At 35.0% G+C, this 24,345-nt stretch overlaps 1 protein-coding gene across 3 annotated transcripts in view; it reads left to right on the top strand.

Moving 5' to 3' along the window:
* VPS13B (vacuolar protein sorting 13 homolog B) overlaps positions 1-24,345 on the top strand; it is a gene marked incomplete at both ends in the record, with an annotated part of 689,491 nt that overhangs the window by 41,162 nt on the left and 623,984 nt on the right. For all 3 annotated transcript variants that reach the window (XM_080693506.1, XM_080693505.1, XM_080693507.1), the window contains 7 exons: positions 1,878-2,052; positions 7,583-7,851; positions 13,546-13,641; positions 14,110-14,232; positions 15,098-15,235; positions 16,591-16,678; positions 22,843-23,034. In XM_080693506.1, coding sequence (XP_080549632.1) covers positions 1,878-2,052; positions 7,583-7,851; positions 13,546-13,641; positions 14,110-14,232; positions 15,098-15,235; positions 16,591-16,678; positions 22,843-23,034 — 1,081 coding nt within the window. The remainder of the gene's footprint in view (positions 1-1,877; positions 2,053-7,582; positions 7,852-13,545; positions 13,642-14,109; positions 14,233-15,097; positions 15,236-16,590; positions 16,679-22,842; positions 23,035-24,345) is intronic.

Here is a 24,345-nt window from a genome sequence, read left to right as displayed (position 1 = left end):
TCTAGTGTTAAGTGTAGGTTTCTACTCTTTCTACTGATACTGAGTCAGTCATTCCCTGTTTGTGTAGATGGCAGATGCGTCTGGGACCAGATTCAGTGTATATGTATATTGTTGATTTTGATAAAACTGCTTATCACTGGTGGTATTGGTTTAATAGAGTTTCAAAGGAAGTGACAGAGGAATCTTCATTGAGAAAAGTTAACAGGCCTATATGTATACTTCCTCCCCTTTTAAACCTCTTCATGGTTTATTCTGTATGTGATTTTTGAGTTGGTTTTAAGATACCTGTGCTTGTATTTGAAATATGGTATTTTACTCCATCTAAATTTTTTGTGTACTTTGAGCCCTAAAATATGATTACCATTAATTCTTTTTCATGTTTCATAGACACTCAAATAGTAGTTAGTCAAAATAAACCTTCTAAGGGACTTAACTTTCTGGTTTAATTGGTTTTCTTCCATGTTTATATAACAGCAGGAAACCATTATGCTGAAGCAGTGTTTATATTCCATTGATGTTTCTTTCTTTAAGGAGAACTTTGAATGCTATATATCCTATTTGGTAGCAATTAATCTTATTTTTTTCTTATAATTGTTTCATGTCATAAATTTTAAATAGATGTGCAAATCTATTTAAAATTTGTCCTAAAACCATACTTCGCTTGATTTTCTAAACTTTACAATGAAATTTTAAAAATTATTTCCATAGTTTCATAGTTATAGTCTTTTACTCACTTTTAACATATGGCTTTAGGATGCATATTCTTTTAAGTTAGTAAAACTGAAAAGAGTGATTAAAGTTTTACTAAAATGACATCATAAAACTTATTAGTCTTGGATTTGACAGAGATCTTGCTAGTTTTTATTTTTTTGGGAGGGAAAGGTACTGTCATACTCTTTAGGTATTTGTTTATATAAGTTTATGGAATAGTTATCTGGAAATAATATGACTATATCTTCTAATTATTAATTTTGCTCATATCTACACTATTTGGCTTAATCCATTTTCTGTCTAAAGTTGACTGGTATTCATAGCAAAAAGTTTAATTCTTAAAATTTATAGTAAATATTACTTTTGCTAATTTTAGAAATGTTTGGGAAATACTGTTTTTTATTTTTTTAATTTTTAAATTTTTTTTAATTTTTTTACTTTTTTATTTTTATTTTTTGGTGCTACTGGGGTTCCTGGAAACTCTTCTACTTCTGGGCTATGCTCCCAGACCTTTTTTTTTTATTTAATTTAATTTTTTTGTGTGGTACTGGGGTTCCTGGAAGCCCTTCTACCTCTGGGCTAACACTCCCAGACCTATTTTTTTTTTTTTATGTTTTTGTTTGGAAACAGGGTCTCTTAAGTCAGCAAGGCTGGCTCCAAACCAGCACGATCCTCCTGTCTCTGCCTCCCAAGCGCGGGGATAACAAGTGTGTGTCACCATGCCCCGCTCCCAGACCTATTTTTATACTTTTTTATTTGGAAACAGGGTCTCTTAAGCCAGCGCGGCTGGCTTCAAACCTGCACAATCCTCCTGTCTCTGCCTCCCAAGTGCAGGGATTATAGGTGTGCGCCACCATGCCTGGCAGAAATACTGTTTTTAACACGAAATTCTATTATCTAGGCATGGTGGTACATGCTTGTAATCCTAGTACTCGGGAGGCTGAGGCAGGAAGATCTCCAGTTTGAGGCTGCCCTGGACAACTTAGTGAGATTATTCCTCAAAATAAAAAATAGAAAGTGTTGGGAATTTAGTGGTGGAGTGCCTATGTTTGAATTTTCAGTATCACAAACAATAGCGAAAAAGATAATACTTTAAGGCTTTAAAAATTCATCTATTTATTTTAAAAGGTATTTTCCTTAAATGTGCTTTTTTTTTTGAAATATAGATTCATACCTTAGTAGAGAGTTTGAAACTTTCTATCACAGATCAACAATTGCCTATGTTTATACGTATAATGCAACTTGGGATTGCTCTTTATTATGGAGAAATAGGCAATTTTAAAGATGGTGAAACAGAGGACACCACCTGTCACAATAAAGATTTGTTAGGAAACATTACAGGTAAGTATAATAGAAACTTAATTTAGAACTTTTGTGTGTGTGTGTGGGGGCGGGTACTGGGGGTGGAACCCAGGGGCTTTTCTACCTCCAGGCTACACTCTCAGACCTATATTATACTTCATTTGGAAACAGGGTCTCTCTAAGTTTCTGAGAGCCTCACTAAGTTAGCTGAGGCTGGCTTTGAACCTGTGCAATCCTCCTGTCTCAGCCTCCCAAGTGCTGGGACTACACAAGTGTGCGCCATCATGCCCAGCCAGAACTGTTTTTTTTTTTTTTTTTTTTTTTTTTTTTTTTTTTGTGGTACTGGGGTTCCTGGAAGCCCTTCTACCTCCGGGCTACACTCCCAGACCTCTTTTTACATTTTATATTTGGAAACAGGGTCTCCTAAGCCAGTGCGCGCGACTGGCTTCGAACCTACGCGATCCTCCTGTCTCTGCCTCCCAAGCGCGGGGATTACAAGCGTGCGCCACCACACCCAGCTGAACTGTTGTTTTTAAAAAGTGTTTTCCTTACTGAGAAACTTTAAAAAATACCTTGAATTGAGTTATACACTATTCTAATGTGATAAAATGATTCTGTTTTCTTTGTTTGGCACTATTTTGAATTCTTCATACTGAATGCCATTTTGATTTTCTTTTTTCAGGTGTAAGTGTTCAGAATGTATATATGTGTATTTAAAGTAGTGTAACCTTAAGTTTTGCTGGTAAATGAAACTATTGCTAATTTTTCTGCACTATGAGTCTGTTCCTTAATTTATTCTGTTATTTAGTGAAATGCATGCCCCAATGAAGGATAATAAGTAAGCTAACTCAGTTTTTCAGTTCATTACAACACATTGTTACTAAATCCTACTGTATAAAAGGCATCATGGAAGTGAGATCAAGAAATGTATTCTCTTCCCTTAAGATCAAATGAGGGCAGATGGGGACATATGAACAGGTAGCCAAGTATGCTGTGTGCTGCAGCTGTGGGACTATGAACAGGGGTGTGGATGATCTGATAGAAAGATGCTGAAAGGAGCGGTGGGTTTTGACTCGATATTGGTCCCATGAGTCAGGAAACGCTGTTAGAAAATGAGTAATTTTCATAGGTAGAAATTTACAAGAAGAACACTTACAATGTAATGACAACCCAGCTTAAAAATGAACAAATAGCCGGGCGTGGTGGCGCACGCTTGTAATCCCCGTGCTTGGGAGGCAGAGACAGGAGGATCGTGCAGGTTCGAAGCCAGCCGTGCGCACTGGCTTAGGAGACCCTGTTTCCAAGTAAAAATGTAAAAATAGGTCTGGGAGTGTAGCCCGGAGGTAGAAGGGCTTCCAGGAACCCCAGTACCACCAAAAAAAAAAAAAAAAAAAAGAACAAATAAACTTCTGTCTTAAGATGATAAACAAATGGCAGATAATCACGTAAAAAAATTGCTAAACATCATTAGCCGCAAGAGGCATTCAAATAAGAATCACAATGAGGCACCACTTTCAGCCTCTAGAATGACTAACTAAAAGGATGCCTAACAACAGGTGTTGGTAAGGATATAGAGAAATTGGAACCCTTATATGTTGCTTGTGGGAATATAAAATTGTTTTTTCTGTTGTGGAAAACAACTGCCAGTTCTTTAAAAAAATCAAACATAGTTATCATTATAACCTAGTAATTTTACTCCTAGGTATATAACAAGTGTCTTAGCATGGGTACATCTAAAAACTTGCACAAGGATGTTCATGGCAGCATTATTCTTTATAGCCTCAAACTGGAACCAACCCAAATGTTCATCACTGGATGGATGGGTAAACAAATTGTGACACATCCATACATTAGAATATTGCTCAGCTAGACCAAATGATGAAGTATTGGTGCATGTTACAATGTGAATGATCTTGAAAACATTAAGCAAAGCAGTCAGTCAAAAATGAATACAAACCCCAGCATTTGGGAAGCTGATACAGGAGGATCCCAATTTGCAGATAGCCTTAGCTACTTAGTGAGGCCCTCTGCAACTCAGTGAGACCCTGTTTCAAAATAAAGAATACAAAATAGGGCTGGAGGTTTAGCTCAGTGGTAGAATACCCCTGGGTTCCATCCCTAGCACCACAATACACACACACACACACACACACACACACACACACACACACACACACGATTTTATGGTTCCATTCATATGAAATGCTCAGAGAAGGCAATTCTATAGAGTCAGAAAATAGATTTGTAACTGGGGGCTGGGGAAAAGAGTAAATGACCACCAATGGGCAGGTTTCTTTTGGGGCTGATGAAAATGTTCTAAAATTAGATAGTGGTGATGGTTGCACAACTGTGTTACTATACTAAAAACCACTAAATTGTATATTTTTAATGGGTATATTTTATTGTATTAGAATTTTATCTTACTAACAATATTACCTTGTCAAAAATAGGTAGAGGACAACATTAATAAAGTACTTTAAATAAGTATACCTTTATTTCACACTAGATAGAGAATTCTGGTTAGGCAATGAACTCTTGAGCAAGAAACAGTTTCTAACACCTAGAGCAAACCTAGCACATGGAATGTGCTCCATTGATTTTATTTCCAGTATAACATTCCAAATGTTCAGAAAAACTGAGATTTGTACACATCATGCTTAAATCCTTATTGGCTAGATCCCACCATTTTGTTAATTTGGTACATCACACATCTATCCATTTAATATTCTTTTCTCTATTTTTAATAAAATAATGTTTTAAGTGCTTTTCAATATAAACTACAATATTATTATAATTTATCTCCAGACTTCAGCTGCATATCATCAGCTAGAGTTAATGATTATTAATAGGTCATTTTATTATTTGAAGGTTAAGTTTACAAAATGAAATATATATATATATCTTAAGTGTACTGTTCTATTCATTGTTTATTTTCTTTTCTGGTACTAGGATTGGAACTCAGGGACATTCTAGCTCTGAATTATACTCCCTATTTTATTTTTTATTTTGAAACAAGCTTTCTCTAAGTTGCTGGATGATCTTGCTTAGTTGCTGAGACTACCCTCAAAATCATGATCCTTTGTCTCAGCCTCCTAAGTACTGGGATTACAGGTTTGCACTGCCATGCCTGTTTTTACATTGGATTTTTGAGAGCTAGATGCACCTGTGTGTTGCAAAACACATCAGAGACCCAGGTCATTAACATCTCCAAGAGTTATTTTTTCTTTATCTCCTTTCCAGGCTCCCTTCCACTGGCCTGCCTCTGCCCTTAAAAATACTGTTCTTTTTTAAAGCTATAGGTTACTTTTGTGGATTTTTGGAACTCTGTTGTTATAGGTTTCAGTTGTTTTTTCTTTTCTTTTTGGTGTTACTGGGGTTCCTGGAAACCCTTCTACTTCCGGGCTACACTCCCAGACCTATTTTTTATACTTTTTAAATTTGGAAACAGGGTCTCTTAAGCCAGTGCGGCTGGCTTTGAACCTGCATGATCCTCCTGTCTCCGCCTCCCAAGTGCAGGGATTACAAGTGTGCGCCACCACACTCGGCTGTTTTTTCTTTTTTTATTGCTGGAAATATTGTCTGAAAATGCCATATAATATACCATAGTTTATTTAGCCATTTCCCTGTTGATGAACAGTGGTTTTCTAGTTTTGGGGCTGTTTATAATTTTTGGCTCTTATTATTGGGCTAAGGGCATTGGGAATTGAACCAGGGTTATTCTATTTCAAGCTACAATCCTTGCCCTATTTTAATTTTAGTTGTGAAATAGAGTCTTGTTAAGTTGCGAAGGCTGGCCTTGAACCTGCAATCTTCCTGTCTCAGCCTACTAAGTACTGGGATTTAGGCATGCACTACCACACCTGAATAGTTTTTGGTTATTATAAATAAAGCTTTTATTAACATTTTTTGTGTAGTTTTCATGTAAACATGTGCTTTTTTTTTAAAAATAAATACCTAAGAGTATAATTTTATGTTTAGGTTTTAAAGAATCTATACCTAGGTTAGTTAGCTTTTTATCACTATAAAAATATCTGAGATAATTAACTTAATAAAAGGCTTATTTTGGCTCTCAGTTTTGAAGGTTGCAGTTCATGATTGATTGGTCCCATTTGCTTTGGGTCTGTCTCAAGGCAGCATAACGTGAGAGTGTGTGGTAGTGCAAAGCTGCTCACTTCACTCATGGGCAGGAAGCAAAGGAAAGAGAATGGGACAGGTTCCTATTACCCTCTTGGATGCATGCCCTCAATGACCCCAAATCACTCCACCAAAACTCCCCTCTTAAAGGTTCCACCACTTCCCAATGGCACACCACAGGGGAGCAAGTCTCTTAACACGTGGACCTTTGGGGGACACGTACCCAAGCCATAGCACCGTTTTGTACCATTTTATATTTCTATTCCCAATGAATGAGTGTTCCAGTTGCTCTATAGTCTTTTAACATTTGGTGTTATCAGCATATTTTTTTTTCTTTTGCCATTTTTATGAGTGTATTGTATCTCATGCTGTGCTTGTACTTGTAATTTTTCTTCCTTACCCTTCCTAGTATCTGGGATTTCACATGAGCACTGGGCCTGGCTGCTGCTTCCCTCAAGCCCCTTTATCCTTACCTCAAATTTCTGGATTGAAGTGATCCATCCCCCTGCCTCATCCTTCTCAGTAGCTGGGACTGCAAGCATGCACCATGACACTCTGCCCCAAATTTTTAATTTGGCGACTGACAGACATTATAAATTTTATCTTAGATCATTCTGGTATGATATTTTTGAGAATAAACAGTTTTTAAACACATGATCCTTATTTTTTGACAAATAGGTTTTCATTGTTAGATCTTTCTTTTCTTTTCATTTTTATTTTTTTTGCGGTACTGGGAATGGGCATTCTATCTCCGAACTACACCTCTAACCCATATTTTTACTCATTATTTTGACAACAGGGTCTCACTGAGTTGCAAAGGGCCTCACTAAGTAGCTTAGGCTAGCTGTGAACCTGGATCCTCCTGTCTTAGCCTCCCAAATTCTGGGATTACAAGTGTGCGCCACCATGCCCGGCTTGTTAGGTGTTTAAAACATAATGAGTGAAATATTAAAGATTTAACTTCTTCTTTGTATTTATCTAAAACATTTAGCTGGGCGTTGTGGCACACACTTGTAATCCCTGCGATTGGGAGGCAGAGACAGGAGGATCGTGCAGGTTCGAAGCCAGCCGTGCTAGCTTAAGAGACCCTGTTTCCAAATAAAAATATAAAAAATAGGTCTGGGAGTGTAGCCCGGAGGTAGAAGGGCTTCCAGGAACCCCAGTACCACAAAAAAAAAATTAAAATTATGTACAATTTATAAAGTAGTATCATATGACATTAAACTACAAAATGATGGACATGCGATTGACATAGTACATCTTATAGAACCTTACTAGTGATAATGCTAATCTATTGATTTCAAATAATAATGTATGATTTGTTGATAACCTTTTCTTAGAAGGGTGTGGGAAGAACATTTTTATGGGATTTCATTCCTGCTTTTTAAGTTAGGCCCTCTTGATTAATTTAAAATGACTTTATTTTGATTAATAGGTGCTGAAGATGAAACAAGAATAGATATGCCATATCCTTCTCAGTACAAAGGTCAAGAATTATTTTCTCAGCAAGATGATGAACAGTCACAGGGATGGGTATCGTGGGCCTGGTCATTTGTTCCTGCGATTGTGAGTTATGATGATGGTGAGGAAGACTACCTTGGGAGTGATCCTACATCAACCACACAACAGCAGAAAGCACAGATGTTGAAGGATCCCATTGTTTCAGTAGGATTTTACTGCACAAAGGCAACTGTTACTTTCAAAGTAGGTTTCTTTTCTCTAGATGTTACTATCTCTTTCATTTTTAATGCATGCTTCTTTATTTTTAGTAAGGTTCTAGCACAAAGGAACATCATTGTTTTATGCTCAGCAGACATAAAGAAGTCTAAAATTTGTTACTTCATAAGATTATATGACATCTCTGGCTGAATTCATTGAATGTTGGTTACTTCCTATCTTAATACTTTCTCCACATGTCTTTTTAACTAGCTTCACAGACAGGTTTTTTTTTTTCCCCCCTCTGTGCTAAATCATTCAGTTGGCATATAAATATGTTTTATTGTTTCCTTTGAGAATCAAGTGCACAGCTGGGTATGGTGTTGCATGCTGGTAATCTCAGACACCTCTGGAGGCTGAGGCAGTAGGATGGGAAGTTTGAGGCAGGCTTGTGCAGCTTAGTGAGACCCTGGCTCAAAATAGAACATGATGGGATAGTGGTAGAGCACTTGCTTAGCACATGTAAAGTTCTGAGTTCAATTCCCAGTACCACAAACAAAATACACATTATCTCTCTTGAATTTATGTATCCTGATAGCTGCTGTTTTATTTCTCTGATCTACTTATAACAAACTTTATGTGGGTTGATTGTATATATTAATGAGGTTTAGTGTGATATTTCTATACATGCATTCAGTGATCAAATCCAGTCACTCTTTTCTACAGACCTTTCCCAATGTCTACTAACCACTGGTTTTTTAGGTTGACTTTTTTAAGGCTCTGTATATTAAAGAGAACATTTGGTACTATCTTTTGGGCTTATTTTACTTACTAGAATGTTCTTCATTCCATCAATTTTGCTGTAGATGACAGGATTTCATTCTTCTTTGTGACTGAATAATACTCCATTTTATATATAACCATCTTTTCATTATTTTTTCATCTGTTTATGGGCACATATGCTGATTCCATATATTAGCTATAGTGAGTAGAGCCACAATAGATGTGGGAGTTCAGGAATCTCTTTGGTATGCTGGTTTCATTTCCTTTGGATATATACCAGATGTCACATAGCTGAATCATATGGTATTCTGTTTTTATATTTTTGAGGAACCTTCATACTGTTCTTGAGACATAATGGTGGTACTAATTTACATTCCCACTAACAGGATATAAGAATTCCTTTTTCTTCACACCATTGCCATAATTTTCTAAAAAAAAATCTTTAAAGGGCTTTATTTATTTATTTTGTAGTACTGGGGGTGGAACCCAGGGGCATTCTACCTCCTAGCCACACCCCAAGCTCTATTTTTTATTCTTTTTTTTTTTTTTTTTTTTTTTGGTGGTACTGGGGTTCCTGGAAGCCCTTCTACCTCCGGGCTACACTCCCAGACCTATTTTTACATTTTTATTTGGAAACAGGGTCTCCTAAGCCAGCGCGCTCAGCTGGCTTCGAACCTGCGCGATCCTCCTGTCTCTGCCTCCCAAGCGCGGGGATTACAAGCGTGCGCCACCGCGCCCGGCTATTCTTTATTTTTAAACAAGGTCTCACTAAGTTGCTGAGGCTCTCTGGGAATCCTGATCCTCTTGTCTTAGCCTCCCAAGTACTGGGATTACAAGTGTGTTACACTACACCCTGCTAAAGGGCTCTTTATATACAATTTATATTTTTTTCATTTTCCTTTCACTCTTTTTTTTTTTTTTTTTTTGGTGGTACTGGGGTTCCTGGAAACCCTTCTATCTCTGGGCTACACTCCCAGACCTATTTTATATATTTTTAAGTTTGGAAACAGGGTCTCTTAAGCCAGTGAGTCTGGCTTCGAACCTGCACTATCCTCCTGTCTTCGCCTCGCAAGTGCGGGGATTACAAGCGTGTGCCACCATGCCCGGCTTTCTTTTCACTCTTTGAGAAAGTAAAATTTCTTATCTAGATCCTCTTCTATTTTTAGCAATATTTAATATTATTTGATCACTTTCTTCATTAAAATGCATGTACATATATATTAAAAATAGAATATAATTTGTATGTTCATAAAGAATATTGAACACTTTTATTTAAAAAATATAAAGTTACAGCTGGGTGTGATGGCGCATGCTTGTAATCCCCACGCTTGGAAGGCAGAGACAGGAGGATTGTGGAGGTTCTAAGCCAGCTGTACTGGCTTAAGATACCCTGTTTCCAAATAAAAATATTAATAAAAAAAGGTCTGGGAGTGTAGCCCGGAGGTAGAAGGGCTTCCAGGAACCCCAGTACCACACACACACACACAATATATATGTGTGTGTGTGTATATATATATATATATATATATATATACACACACACACTGTTAGCATACATAAACTATTTCAAAACAATGTCTTAATTCATGCAACAAATGTTTGTGTATTTGTGTTTCCGGCACTATTTTGTTTCTACAAATACAATAGTAAACAAATATATAAATTGCTACCTCTTACAACTTAAATTGTTATTACAAGTTGGTAAATAATATATAGTATTTTCATTGATGATAACATTTATGTAGAAAAAAATAAAGATGTAAGAATATTGAGTATTTCATTAAGGGATAGAAGATTGTGTTTAGTATAGATTATAAGGTCACAAAAGCAGAAATTAGGAAATCATGTAGGATTGCAATTTTCATGCAAGCGAGAACAATGGTTTGGTCTAGGATGAAGGCAGGTGGAGTTATTTGGAAGTGATGGATTTGAGATGTGTTTGAAAGGTCAAGTGTGCAAGATTTCCTGATTTTAGTAGGACCCATGAGTGAAGTTTGGAGGATCCAAGGATGGTGCCTGAACAACTAGATGGGTTGTGTTCTGTTTGTTTTCAAATGAGGAGATATAAGGGCTTGGGTTTGGTATGTCCCCTAAAGGGCTCAGGTTTAAGGGAGGTCCCCTGTGCAGCCATGTTTGGAGGTGGGATATAACTGGAGACGAGTTCTGGGGCTGTGGTCAGGAACTGTGTCTCTTGCAGACCACACCTCTGCAGCATCTCTCTTTCCCACTGTGCCTTGAGCCATGCCACCACAACATGGCCTACCATGGACTAAAACTTCTGAAAGTTCCAAATAAGTCTTTCTAGCTGGGTGTGGTGGCACACACTTGTAATCCCTGCGCTTGGGAGGCTGAGACAGGAGGATCGCACAGGTTCGAAGCCAGCCTCAGCTACTTAGTGAGACTCTCAGCAATTTAGTGAGACCCTGTTTCCAAATAAAATATAAAATAGGTCTGGGAGTACAGACCGGAGGTAGAAATATCTTTTCTTCTCTTACCACATTCAGTCAGTGTATTCTGCCAGCTATTTCTCTAGATTAGTAATTTCTCCAAAGCTCTAATGCTTCCCCCAGACCAGAAATGCTTTAATGTTTACATCCAAGATGCTTTTTTAAATTTATTTTTGATGCAAGTTAAATTTGAAAACTGTTGCTGAGCATGGTGGCACACGCTTGTAATACCAGCATTCGTGAGGCTGAGACAGGAGGATCACGGTTCGTGGACAGCCTCAGCTACTACTTAGTGAGCCCTTTGTAACTCAGTGAGACCCTGTTTCAAAATAAAGAATAAAAGATAGGGCTGGGGGTGTCGCTCGGAGGTAGATGCCCCTGGGTTCCATCCCCAGAACAGCAAAACAAAACAAAACAAAAAAAGCCCAAAAAATAAAAACAAAAAAAAAATTGAGAACTCTTTATCAATCTTAAAAACATTTTTACCTACTATGTCATTAATTTTCCCAGAAGTTTTCCAAAAAGAACAGAAAACAGCTAAATAATAAGCTACTTTTTAAGTACCTTTATTAACTCATTGGAGTTATACTTTATACTGAGGTGCAGTGTGGTACAAACATGCGTTAAGAGACTTTATTTTGAATATAAGTTTGTAAAGTTAGTTAATAGTATCTTTTCTGGTGAGTTTTGCCAGTTGATTTTTAAATTTTAAAGTATTAATTTTTCACAAAGATTTCTGTATGGGAAATGTGTTGATATTTAGAAGGAAAATGTTAGAATTCATCGTTCAGCTTGGATTTGAGGAATGTTTGGAATTAATTTGTGGTTCATATTTTGGTCAAAAAATAAGGTCATGTTTCTACATTAGCATTTTGAATAGTTGATATCAGTCCAACAAAAATCATGCCAAATTAAATGTAGCATTTTTCTAATAATGTTTAAAATTGTTCATGTTTGAGTTCTTTTAATCAACCAATTGCTTTTTCTCTGCAGTAATAGTAGACAGCTGAAGGATGATCAAGCTTAAAAACTGGATTTTTATTTAACTATTTTAGCATACAGAATTGTACTTTAAATCTGTGACATTAAGCATACCAGTAATAGAAACAACCATAAAATAAGGACACATTTAAAAAATGCATAAAAACTTGTAAAAATAAGAATAACTAGTTTGTTATCAATATAAAGTAGTAGTTAGGCTTAAAACTGGGATTTTAAGTTCAATAGCCTTTGTCTTAAATATTGGATTTATTTATTATTTATTTATTTATTTATTTATTTATTTATTTATTTATTTCTGTACTAGGGATTGAACCCAGGGGCATTCTATCTCCGAGCTACACCCCTAGCCTTATTTCCTAAAAAATTCTTTATTTTGAATCAGGGCCTCACTAAGTAGTTGAAGCTGGCTGCAAACTTGTGATCCTCTTGTCTTAATCTCTCGAGTACTGGGATTATAAGCATGTACAAATATATAAAGCGCCCAGCAAATATTGGTATTTTAAAAGTGTGATCTTTGACTTTGCATTTAAAGTTGAAGAATGCTATTCATTTAATGGGAATAAGTGTATCTAAATTATTGGCAAACCCTGGCAGAATACCTTAATGTTTTAAAAATAAGCTTTTTATTTTGGAATAATTTCAGAATTACAGACAAAGCAAAAATAGTACAGCTAATTCACTGATGCTCCTTACCCAGTTCCCTATTGTTATGCTATCTTTTGCTATCACAGTACATTTTCAAAACTAAGAAGCCAACATTGTTGCATTACTATTAAATTCCAGACTTTAATTAAATTTTATAATGTTCTTTCTCTGTACCATAATCTATAATATGGGACTACATTGAATTTAGAGGACTACATATAAAAACCATTTAAATTATCTAATTTTTATAATATAAATAATATTATAATTTTTAGATAACCAAAAAAATTTTGTTTCTTTTGTCAGTGTCTAGATTAGAACTTGTTATCTAGCAGGAAATTATCACACAACTGAATGAGCCTATGTGATAAAGTATGAAACATATTTTGACCAGTATTCATGTTCCTCTGTTGTCCTTAGAAACTACAAAGATTTGTTGACTATTTGTCTTTTTTTTTTTTTTACAGCTTTCTTTTTTATTATTAGAAATAGTGAGAAATCTTGGAAATAATCAAAATTCAACAGTACTGAATATTAGGGAAAATAAAATTTAGGTTATAATTATGTAAATTTGGAGCAGAACATAATTTTTTATGAGTAAGATTATTATACATAGTTTTTAGTTTTAAGGCAATATTAAGTAAGAAGGAGTTAAGAAGCAGTATTTAAATGTTTAGACTGGCATATTTAACCTTAGTTCCATGGATAATATTTTACAGCTGTTTTCATTGCACCTGTTTTCCTGCTTAATAATTAAATTTCCTGAATCTTAAGATTGGCATTGTTTTCATCAATTCATCATAATAATGACAGTTTATTGCCATTTAATGCTAGTTGATTTACTTAATATTTTTACATTTCGTAGCTCACTGAAATGCAAGCTGAGAATAGTTATTACAGTCCACAGAAAGTAAAATCTAAAGAAATATTATGTTGGGAACAAGAAGGAACTACAATTGAGGTAATATTTCAACATTGAACATATTTAAAAAAAATCTTTGTTCTTAAAGTTAATATTTGTCACCAATGCTTTTTATCATGGTTGTATACTTAAAATAGTTTCATTTACTGTTGTGTTTTTCATTTTAGTAGTCATGAATGTTTGAAATAATTTTTCCTTTAACATACATTTTTTTGTGACATGCAGCATGAATTTAGCCTATCATTTATTTCTTTACTTGTACATATGTGTGAATGTGTATTAATATTAATGCTTATGAAGTGTCAATTATCAAGCATACAAATGTTTGAGGTCAGAGAAACAAGAAATACATTTCTTACTTTCATAGAGTTTATGATCTAAGGAGAATACATTTGGAAAGGCCATAATCTTAAACATGTCTAACTAATATAAAATTCTACAAAGAAAACCTGGAATATTTTTATTAAATTGAAGTTCTTAGTTCTAAAGTTTCCCTTCTGCTTATAGGCCCTTATGATGGGAGAACCTTTCTTCGACTGCCAGATTGGGTTTGTAGGTTGCAGAGCCATGTGTCTTAAAGGAATTATGGGTGTTAAAGATTTTGAAGAGAATATGAATCGAAGTGAAACTGTAAGTTAAAAATCTTCCTTTCTTCCCTCTTTTTGGGCAGGATGCAGGGACAATGATGTGCTTAACCATATAAAGTTTCCTAGACTGCATATGGCATTGGCTCAAAAGAGTAGCTTTACTGTTTTTCTCTGTATTTCCCTTGCAAGAAATTATAGAACTTGGGAGGAATTAAAAGTTGGTAGCACTTAACACCTGGATAATAGTTCCAAATACTTGCCAATTTATAAATGTTTCTTCTTTCTTTTTTATGGCAGCTACTAAGGGTGAAGTGGGGTGAGTACTGGGGATTGTATTTAGGGATATTCTATCTCCAAGTTACACCCCCAACTTTGAAGCACATTTTTTTCTCCTCCAGAACTGGAGTTTGAACTCAGGAGTATCTAGCTATACCCCCAGCCCTATTTTTTATTTTTTATTTTGAAGGGTCTCACTTAAGTTGTGGAGGGCCTCACTAAGTAGCTACAGCTGGCCACGAACCTGTGAACCTGCGATCCTCCTGTCTCAGCCTTCTAGATATTAAGATTACAAGTGTGTACCACCATACTAGGCTTTGAATCAGGGTCTTTCTAAGTTGCTGAGGGTTTTACTAAGTTGCTGAGGCTGGCCTCGAACCTGTGATTCTCCTGTTTTAGCCTCTCAAGAACTGAGATTTCAGTACTTGGCAGGCTAGAGTTTCTTTTAGATTTATTAAAAGGTTCTTTGCCAAAAATAGGCATTGAAAATGGAGATGCCATTCTTTATACAGCATTTCAAGTTTTAGTGATTTCTGTTGACTGCTAAATGGATGTTATAAACCCAAGGTTTTATTTTCTTTAAGAGTCTAGTGATGTTTTCTCCTCTTTAAAAATTTTACATTTGTTTTTAGGAAGCTTGTTTCTTCATTTGTGGTGAAACTTTGAGTACAAAAGGTCTTACATATCTTACAAATTCATTATTTGATTACCGAAGCCCAGAAAATAATGGGACTCGTGCAGAATTTATCTTGGATGCAGCTCATCATAAGGTCAGAGAATATATACTGAAACTAAATTCTAGACTGTGATTGGGTGCACACATTGTGTGATTACTTGTGATTGCCAGTGTTCATCTCAAATAATATCTTTTTATAGCCAATTGTTCATTGAAACCTAATTTAGAACCTTTTTTCTTGGCTTCTACATTTAGACAGGCTTCAGGAATGCACAGAGGTTTTTGGTTGTATGTAGTATATAACTATATTTTGTTTGTATAGGCCCTACTGTTAAAATAGTCATGGAGGAAACAGAATTTTTCTTATTAATTTTTTTTACCTCCAGACTATTGGACTGATGAGAAATGAATTTCACTTTTTTTTTTTTTTTGGTGGTACTGGGGTTCCTGGAAGCCCTTCTACCTCCGGGCTACACTCCCAGACCTATTTTTACATTTTTATTTGGAAACAGGGTCTCCTAAGCCAGCCCGCGCGGCTGGCTTCGAGCTTCGAACCTGCGTGATCCTCCTGTCTCTGCCTCCCAAGCATGGGGATTACAAGCGTGCGCCACCACGCCCGGCTGAATTTCACTTCTCATTGTATGTACTTTTTGTACTGTTTGAATTTTTCATGTAATACTGTATTATTATATTTATGGAGAGTATTTATGTAATAAATTTAAAATGCAAAAGTTAACTGAAGATTAATTTAATAGAATATAATTTAACCTTTTCATTATTAATTACTTTGTAGTTAAAAAATTTAAGCTGGGCGTGGTGGCACATACTTGTAATTCCAGCATTTGGAAGGCTGAGACAGGAGGATTGCTATTTGCTTTCAGCCTCATCTACTTAGTGAGGCCCTTTGCAACTCAGTGAGACGCTGTTTTAAAATAAAGAAAAAAAATCAATAGGGCCGAGGGTGTAGCTTGGAGGTAGAATGCCCCTGGGTTCCATCCCTAATACTGCAAAAAAAGAGAGAAAAAATTTAATTTTAACCTGCATATCAACATACATTTAGGATATTGTAAGATATCTTTAATGTTCAATTATTTTATATCAGTGTACTGAAATATTTAAGAAATAACTCTTTGAGAGTATACATTATTAGATACTTTAGTGATAGTGATAAAGTTCAAGAGTATGCTATCTACTCCATTATAGATACTCGTTAACTAGACATTATTGGTACAGTGGTCAAAACGTCTGGTAGAGTTATATTTATCCTTTTATGTCATTTCAGTAGAGGTAATCTTACCTATTTTAGAAGAAAGTTCTTAGGTACCCTCTGTTCTTTTGTTGTTGGTTTGAGATGTTGTAATTCCTGTAAGAATATGTATCCTATCTACTAGATTTTAAACTCACAAATTTCTTCTGTATAATGTTCTTTTTGCATTACTTTGTTGGCAGGAGGCATATACTGAGATAGCTGGAATGCAGAGGTTTGGGGCTTTTTACATGGATTATCTGTACACCATGGAAAACACCAATGGCAAAGGTACTAGTTCCTTCTCTTTATGTTTTCCTTTTCTTGGAGAACAAAAACAAAGCTGTCTTCACAGTTGATTTGGCCTTTATTGGTTGTACTGTTAACATTAGATTTACTTTTTGATACTTTGGTGATGATTATATTTTAATGTTATAATTTTCTAAAGTTTTTGACATTTTTATTTTATTTATTTATTTATTTATTTGCGGTACTGGGGATGGAATCCAGGGGCATTCTTCCTCAGAGCTGCACCCTAGCCTTATATTTTATTCTTTATTTTGAAACAAGGTATCACTGAGTTGCAGAGGGCCTCACTAAGTAGCTGAGGCTGTCCATGAACTGTGATCCTCTTGTTTCAGCCTCCCAAATGCTGGGATTACAAACTTGTGCCACCATGCCTGGCTTGGTTCTTGATGTTTTTAATCCTTTTTTTTTTTTTTTTTACAGCTAACTGAAAAGACATTTTGTATAACCAATTATATTTAGTTCTTATATGTACCAAATTTGCAAGTTTCATACATCACATTTTATACTATGTTGTCAAAAATAATGAACATTTCCTTTTCTGTATTATATACATTTTGAAGCTTTATATACAACTTTTTTTATTAAAATGAATTTGTTGTTTCAATTAGAAAAGTAGAAGTAAAAATTTTTAGAGATTATAGATACAGGTTTTATTTTATTATGTACTTTGTTATTATTTTATTTTCCTATTTTAGTAAACATGATATTTCCAGAGCTGGGTGTGGTGGTGCATGCTTATATTCCCAGTACTTGGGAGGCTGAGTCAGGAGTTTCAAAGCCAGCCTCAGCTACTTAGTGAGGCTCTCAGGAACTTAGTGAGACCCTGTTTTCAAATAAAATATAAAATAGGTCTGGCAGTGTAGCCCAGAGGTAGAAAGCCCATATATTCCATCCCCATTATCACTCGCACGTGCACACACAACACAGAGACACAAAACCCAAAAACATTGTTTTTGAAAATGTCACCATTTGATATTATGTGTACATACACATTCATATATGGTGTAGTTATTATTTCAGTCTTTTTAATTTGTAAATAGGTTCTTGTTAAATTTTTGTATTTTTTTAATTTAAAAAAGACCTCTGCGTACTGGGTTATTGTGTCTCAGCCTACTGACTAAGATCAAATGTAGCTTATGCTAGGTGATATGTTAGGTACTGTGGATACAAAGAAGACCAAGTATTTCTCAAGAAATCAATAGATAGTGCTGAACAAGGCATTTAAATGAATTATTATTATTATATAATATGTCAAGACTAGTTGTATAACTAGAGAGCCAAGAGAGGTCTAGGTAAGAAAGTGATGACTTTTGTCTCAGGGGTTCAGAGACTTGACAGAGGAGTTGATCTTATAGAAAGTTTCCTTTAATACACAGAGAAGGAAGAACAGTTATTTTTCTGTTTCTTTTTGGTAATATTTCTTTTTTTTTTTTTTGGGTGGTACTGGGGTTTCTGGAAACCCTTCTATCTCGGACCTACACTTCCAGACCTATTTTACATTTATTTATTTATTTTTATTTATTAATATTTTAAAAAATTATTGGTACATTATATTCACACATCATATTGGGATAAAAACCTTGTGTGTACATACATGTACACATCACCGATTTAACCCCTACCCAATTCCCACCCCATTCCCGCCCCATCCCTTCTTCCCTTGCTTGGCTTAGTGGTTGACTTCGATATGTTTAAGTATATTGTGTGTTTTAGAGATTTTCCTTCTCCCCCCCTCCCATCCCCTCATTTAGGTTGTCTTGTTTGGTCCTCTATAGGTTTTTTTTTTTTTTCATCTAGAGTTCCTCCTGTGACCCATTTCTCCTTAGCTTTCACATATTAGGGAATGCATCTGATTTCTTATTTTTTGTGACTGACTAATCTCACTTAGCATAATGTCCTCCAGTTCCATCCATTTCCCTGAAAATGATGTAATTGAGTTTTTTTTGATGGCTGAGTAAAATTCCATTGTGTACATATCCCACAGTTTTGTAATCCATTCATCTGTTGATGGACATCTTGGCTGGTTCCATAGTTTGGCTATGGTGAATTATGAAGCTATGAACATAGATACACATGCATTAGTTTGGTAGTTTGGTTTCTTTTCTTTTGGGTAGATACCCAACAGTGTATTGCTGGATCAAATGGTAGGTTTGTTCCCATTCTTCTGAGGATTCTCCATACTGTTTTCCAAAGTGGTTGCAGTAATTTGCAATCCCACCAACAATGTCTTAGAGTTCCCACTTCTCCACATCTTTGCCAGCATCTGTTGTTGTTTGTGTTTTGAATGATTGCCATTCTAGTTGGAGTTAGGTGAAATCTCAGGGTAGTTTTGATTTGCATCTCTCTGATTGCCAGTGATGTTGAGCATTTTTCATGCATTTATTGACCATTTGAATTTCTTCTTTTGTGAAGTGTCTATTTAGTTCATTTGCCCATTTTGTTATTGGATGCTTTGTTTTCTTAGTGTTGAGTTTCTTGAGTTCTCTGTATATTCTAGATATTAGTCCTCTATCAGTGGTGTATGTGGCAAAAATCTTCTCCCATTCTGTTGGCTCTCGATTGAGGTTCTTGATAGTTTCCTTTGCTGAACAGAAGCTCTTCAGTTTCATGCAATCCCATGTATTGATTGTTTGTTGAAGTCTCCCAGTATTATTGTATTGGGATTTATGTGTGACTTCATGTCACAAAGAGTTTGATTTATGAATGTATCTGCACCTATGTTTGGGGCATAGATGTTGATTATTGTTATTTCCTCTTGCTGGATTATTCCTTTTACCAGTAAAATATGACCTTCTTTGTCTCTTCTAATACGTTTGGGTTTGAAGTCTAAGTTGTCTGATATCATAGTTGCTACTCCTGCTTGCTTTCGAGTTCCGTTAGCATGGATTACCCTGCTCCAGCCCTTTACCTTGAGTTTGTTGCTATCTTTACTTGTAAGGTATGTTTCTTGTAAGCAGCAGATGGATGGATTCTGGTTTTTAGTCCATTTTGCCACTTTATGTGTTTTTATTGGCTAGTTGAGGCCATTTACATTCAGTGTGATTATAGAGATAATTTTTAATTCCTAGCATGTTAGGATTTTATTTCTGTTTTAGATACTGTTTATTCTTCTTTGCTTAGTTGTCTGCTGGATAGACAATCTTATTTCTTTGTTTCTGGCGTGTATTACCTATTTCTTCTTGTAGTTAATCTCCTTGAGTATTTTCTCTAGCGCTGGTTTTGAAGACATAAATTCCTTCGGTTTGAATAGTTTACCAGATTCTAGGCTCAAGTTAATATAGTTTGCTAGTGATAAACATTTAGAAAGGTAGAAATATTTTCTGAGGTATCTGTGAACACTGAGGTGGAAATCATCCTTTGCCACTTAGGTATATGAAAGTATAACTCAGAAGTCTGTGTTCTAAGCACTTTTTAAATGATTATAGTGACGTAGTTACCAATTACAAGCTGATAGTTTTCTTAGTATTCAGTATAATGTTGTAGTCATGTCTTATGAAGAGACTTGGTTTACTGGGAGGAGAGGTATGAAGTAGTAATATCCCAAGTAAGGAAATCTAACCCTGAAAATTTTGTTAATTGTGTATGTGCTTTTACTGCAGTTTTTGAAAGAGAAAAACATGATTTATATTTGCTAGATTGTTTACTTCTTTCTGAGAAGCTGGTAGTTTAATATTTGAATTTTTCATGCTTTTTGCTTTTTCCAATAGTCTATTCATATCTTCGTGCATTTCCTTTTAAGCATAATGTTGGGATATACATACAGAAAAATTATATTCTTTTACACACAGAATAGCAAAGAATTATAAAGTGAACACCTGTGTATCCCCCACACTAGTCAAGAAATAGGACATTGATACCAGTTCATGAGTTTTTTATGTGTTGCTTTCCACCTATCAGTTTCCTTCTTCACTAAAGAAACTGATACTTTGAAATTTGTGGAATAAGTTTTATTTTTGGGTTATCACTTATGTAACTAATTGCTTAATTAGATAAGTTGACTTAAAAAATATCACTGTTATTTTAACTTGTGAACATCACTTGTATTTTTTCTTGGGTGGTTAGTACTGGGAATTAAATCACATGTATTAGCCAGGCATGGTGGTGCACACTTGTAATCCCTGTGCTTGGGAGGCGGAGACAGGAATATCACATAGGTTCCAAGCCAGTGCTAGCTTAAGAGACCTTGTTTCCAAATAAAAATATAAAAAATAGGTCTGGGAGTGTAGCCTGGAGTAGAAGGGCTTCCAGAAACCCCAGCACCACCAAAGTAAATAAATAAATAAATAAATAAATAAATAAATAAATAAATATCACATGTATTTTAAAAAGGTATTCACTTAATAATCTTCATTTATTCCTCTTTTGCTATTGGAAATGCTGTATTTAAGTGTTAATGTTTCTCATTGCAAATCTGTATCCATTTATATGGTGATGATAATAGCTAATAATTATTGTGTCTAAATGCAAGACTTTATTTTATTTAAATTGTATTAACTTATTTGATTCCTGTATTCCTTCATGGTAGATGTGAATGATGTGTTATTTATCCTTAACTTCTAATATGATTTAGTACTAATTACACATATCAGAAATATGTGTAAGTTTAGCTTTGTATTTTCCTTAGACATATAAGTGTCGACTTACAGAGTGTACATGCATTACATAGTCAATTTAAGATTTTCTTCCTACTGCCTCATCTGGTTAAGTATATGTAACTAGTATATTTAATTTTGCTCATGATATTGACACTAACAATTAAACTGTACTATTTTGTGTCTAAAGCATTTTTTAAGTTATCAGAAGGTGTGAATATAGAATTTTTATGTTTACTTAGGTCTCTAGATTCTAAAAGTAATACTGGAAAGCATTACTTTCCTCTCCTTATGTCAATAAAGAGATGACTTAAGAATGAAAATATTGTGTATTTTCACATAAAATGAAGGGTCTTTGTATTAAAACCAAATCTCTAATACAAGAAGTATATATGTTAGATAACAAGAAATACTTATAGATAGGACTGAGATTTTCTTTAGAAAACAGTTTTTATTTCTTGTCAGTCTATGAAATGTATTGTTCATCTGACAGTGTACGGATAGAAGAGAGATCCAGGATCTAGGATTATGGACCATGGTGCATGGAAATAATAATTTTATTCTGGAACATGATTAAGGCATGTTATAATTATTCATTTTGATGGTCACTATACAACTCTTAAGGTGCCTTGTAATTTTAATCCAATTTTCAGTGAAACTTCTAAGATAAATTAATAGTAAAGTACAATTTCTCAAAAATCTCCCTTTCTAGTTAATGTAATAACATTTTAGTACTCAATCTCAGTCTGTTATGTTTTATAGAATAATTTTCTAAGAATAAAAATTTTGGTTTTATATCACTTGCAATAAGTTTAATAGATAACAAAATTATTTTAATTAGTTGATTTTGTTAATGTCTGTATAAATAAAAATACGGACCTTAAAGGCTTTTTAATTATAGTGATTTATTTTTAGTTTGACAGGATTTTATTAAATTTCTAGTTTATAACCCAAACATGACTTTTGAATTTAAAAATCACAGCTTTACCTACATCTCTTTGGTGGTAGTGGTATGATTCAGAACCTGCTTTTCTGTCAGGATGGGTTTTTTGGCTCAAGAAAAATTCCTTTCTCATTTTTCATACAATCTTTAATCAAATGAGGGGAGGATGCCCAGAGGAAGCCGAGTTCCACTCACAGAAACAGACAGACGTCAAGCTCTAAGGCCAGGTTCCAAGACCAAAACTAAATAGGCACAATGTACATAAAAACTCTTTAAGCCAGGTGTGGTGGTACATGCTTGTAATCCCGATACTTGGAAGGCTGAGACAGGAGATTGCAGGTTATTGGCCAGCCTTGGCTACTTAGGCCCTTTGCAACTTAGAACATTTTAAAATAAAGAATAAAAAATGGGACTGGGGCTGTAGCTCAGGGGGTAGAATGCCCCTAGGTTCCATCCCCATTACTGCAAAAACAAAACAAAATCAGAACCATGCAAGCTAATAAATCATCACTAAGCTATAAGCTAAAAGTGTAGAAGAGAAATATTAAAATATATATTTACTATATCTGATTGATGCTTAAAATACTAAAATGAAATTTGAATTTTTATAGGTTCTGCAAATCAGCAAGACTTTTCTTCAGGGAAAAATGAAGATTTGGGAACAGTCCAAGAAAAATCTACCAAAACCCTTGTTATAGGTCCTCTTGATTTTCGCTTGGATAGCAGTGCTATTCATAGGATTTTGAAAATGATTGTTTGTGCCTTGGAACATGAATATGAACCATACAGCAGAATAAAGCCAGGTTTGTTTTTGGTTTGATTTTGAATCTCTCATTAGTTGATTTGAATTATTTTATGACCTTTTTTTCTGTTTAGCTAAGAATTCCTTTACTGTATTTTGACTGTTGGTGAGGACTTTTATTCACTTGTCAATCTAGAAAATGGACTTGTGTGTGGAGAGGTCAAGATGTAGAAATCATTTGCATAGTAGTTTGCCAGTATTTTGTTGTTATACTCTTTTGATACTTTTTCTAGTGTATACTTATAAAATATAACTGTTTTTCCACATTAATGAATTCTAAGAGCCAGCTGTGAAGATGGGCTTAAAACATTTATTTAACATTCAGGAACTCTTAGGTACTTCTGGGGAAAAAGAATTTGCTGTATAATTAATTTTTTGTACATGTTTTGAAGATATGGTTACTGTTACATTTTGGGAATGTTATGGTTTTGGGGAAACTTTTCCCGGGGACTCCTGTTAGGGTCCCGGACACAATTTCCCTTAAACCACAACAAAACCCAAAAAACAGAATACCAGAAGAGAAAAAAGCGCGGGTTCTTCTCCTGAGCTAAGGGTAAATACACATTAGCCTGGACTCTTGGCTGAAGATATAAAGAAGTTTATTAGAAAGATAGAAATACAGAAGATAGTTACCACCCTGTTTTATTCTTTATTTTGAAACAGGATCTCATTAAGTTGTGGAGGGCCTGAATAAGTAGTTGAGGCTGGCTGCGAACCTGTGATCATCCTGTCTTAGCCTCTCAAATACTGGGATTATAAGCGTGTACCACCATGCCTGTCTACAAACTATTCTTTTTTTTTTTTTTTTTTTTTTTTTTTGCAGTACTGGGGATAGAACCCAGGGGCATTCTACCTCTGAGCGACACACCGAGCCCTGTTTTTTATTCTTTATTTTGAAACAGGGTCTTACCGAGTTGCAAAGGGCCTTGCTAAGTAGCTGAGGCTGTCTGTGAACAGAGATTCTCTGGTCTCGGTCTTCCGAATGCTGGGATTATAAACATGCACCACCACACCTGGCTCAGACTGTATTCTTGAGGGACTGAACTACTTTACAAGTTTGCCAGCAGAATATGAGACTTTGAGTTGCTGTTGATCAGATTATGGTCTGCTGCTAGTTTTTATACAGCCAGTGAACACAAAATGTTTTCTCTTTTTTTTCCACATTGTAAATGGTTAGAAGAGAGTTTTGTTTTCTGTAATATGAAAATTATACAAAATTCAATCTTGAGTATCCCTAAATAAAATCATATATATATATCTTTTTGTGGTACTGGGAATGGGGCCCAGGGGCATCTACCTTTGAGGTATACCC

Source organism: Muscardinus avellanarius (genome assembly GCF_963383645.1).
Source record: "Muscardinus avellanarius genome assembly, chromosome: 4".
Classification (NCBI taxonomy): Eukaryota; Metazoa; Chordata; class Mammalia; order Rodentia; family Gliridae; genus Muscardinus; species Muscardinus avellanarius.
Note: the sequence above shows the minus strand (reverse complement) of the source record. Positions and strands in the feature narration are given on the sequence as shown.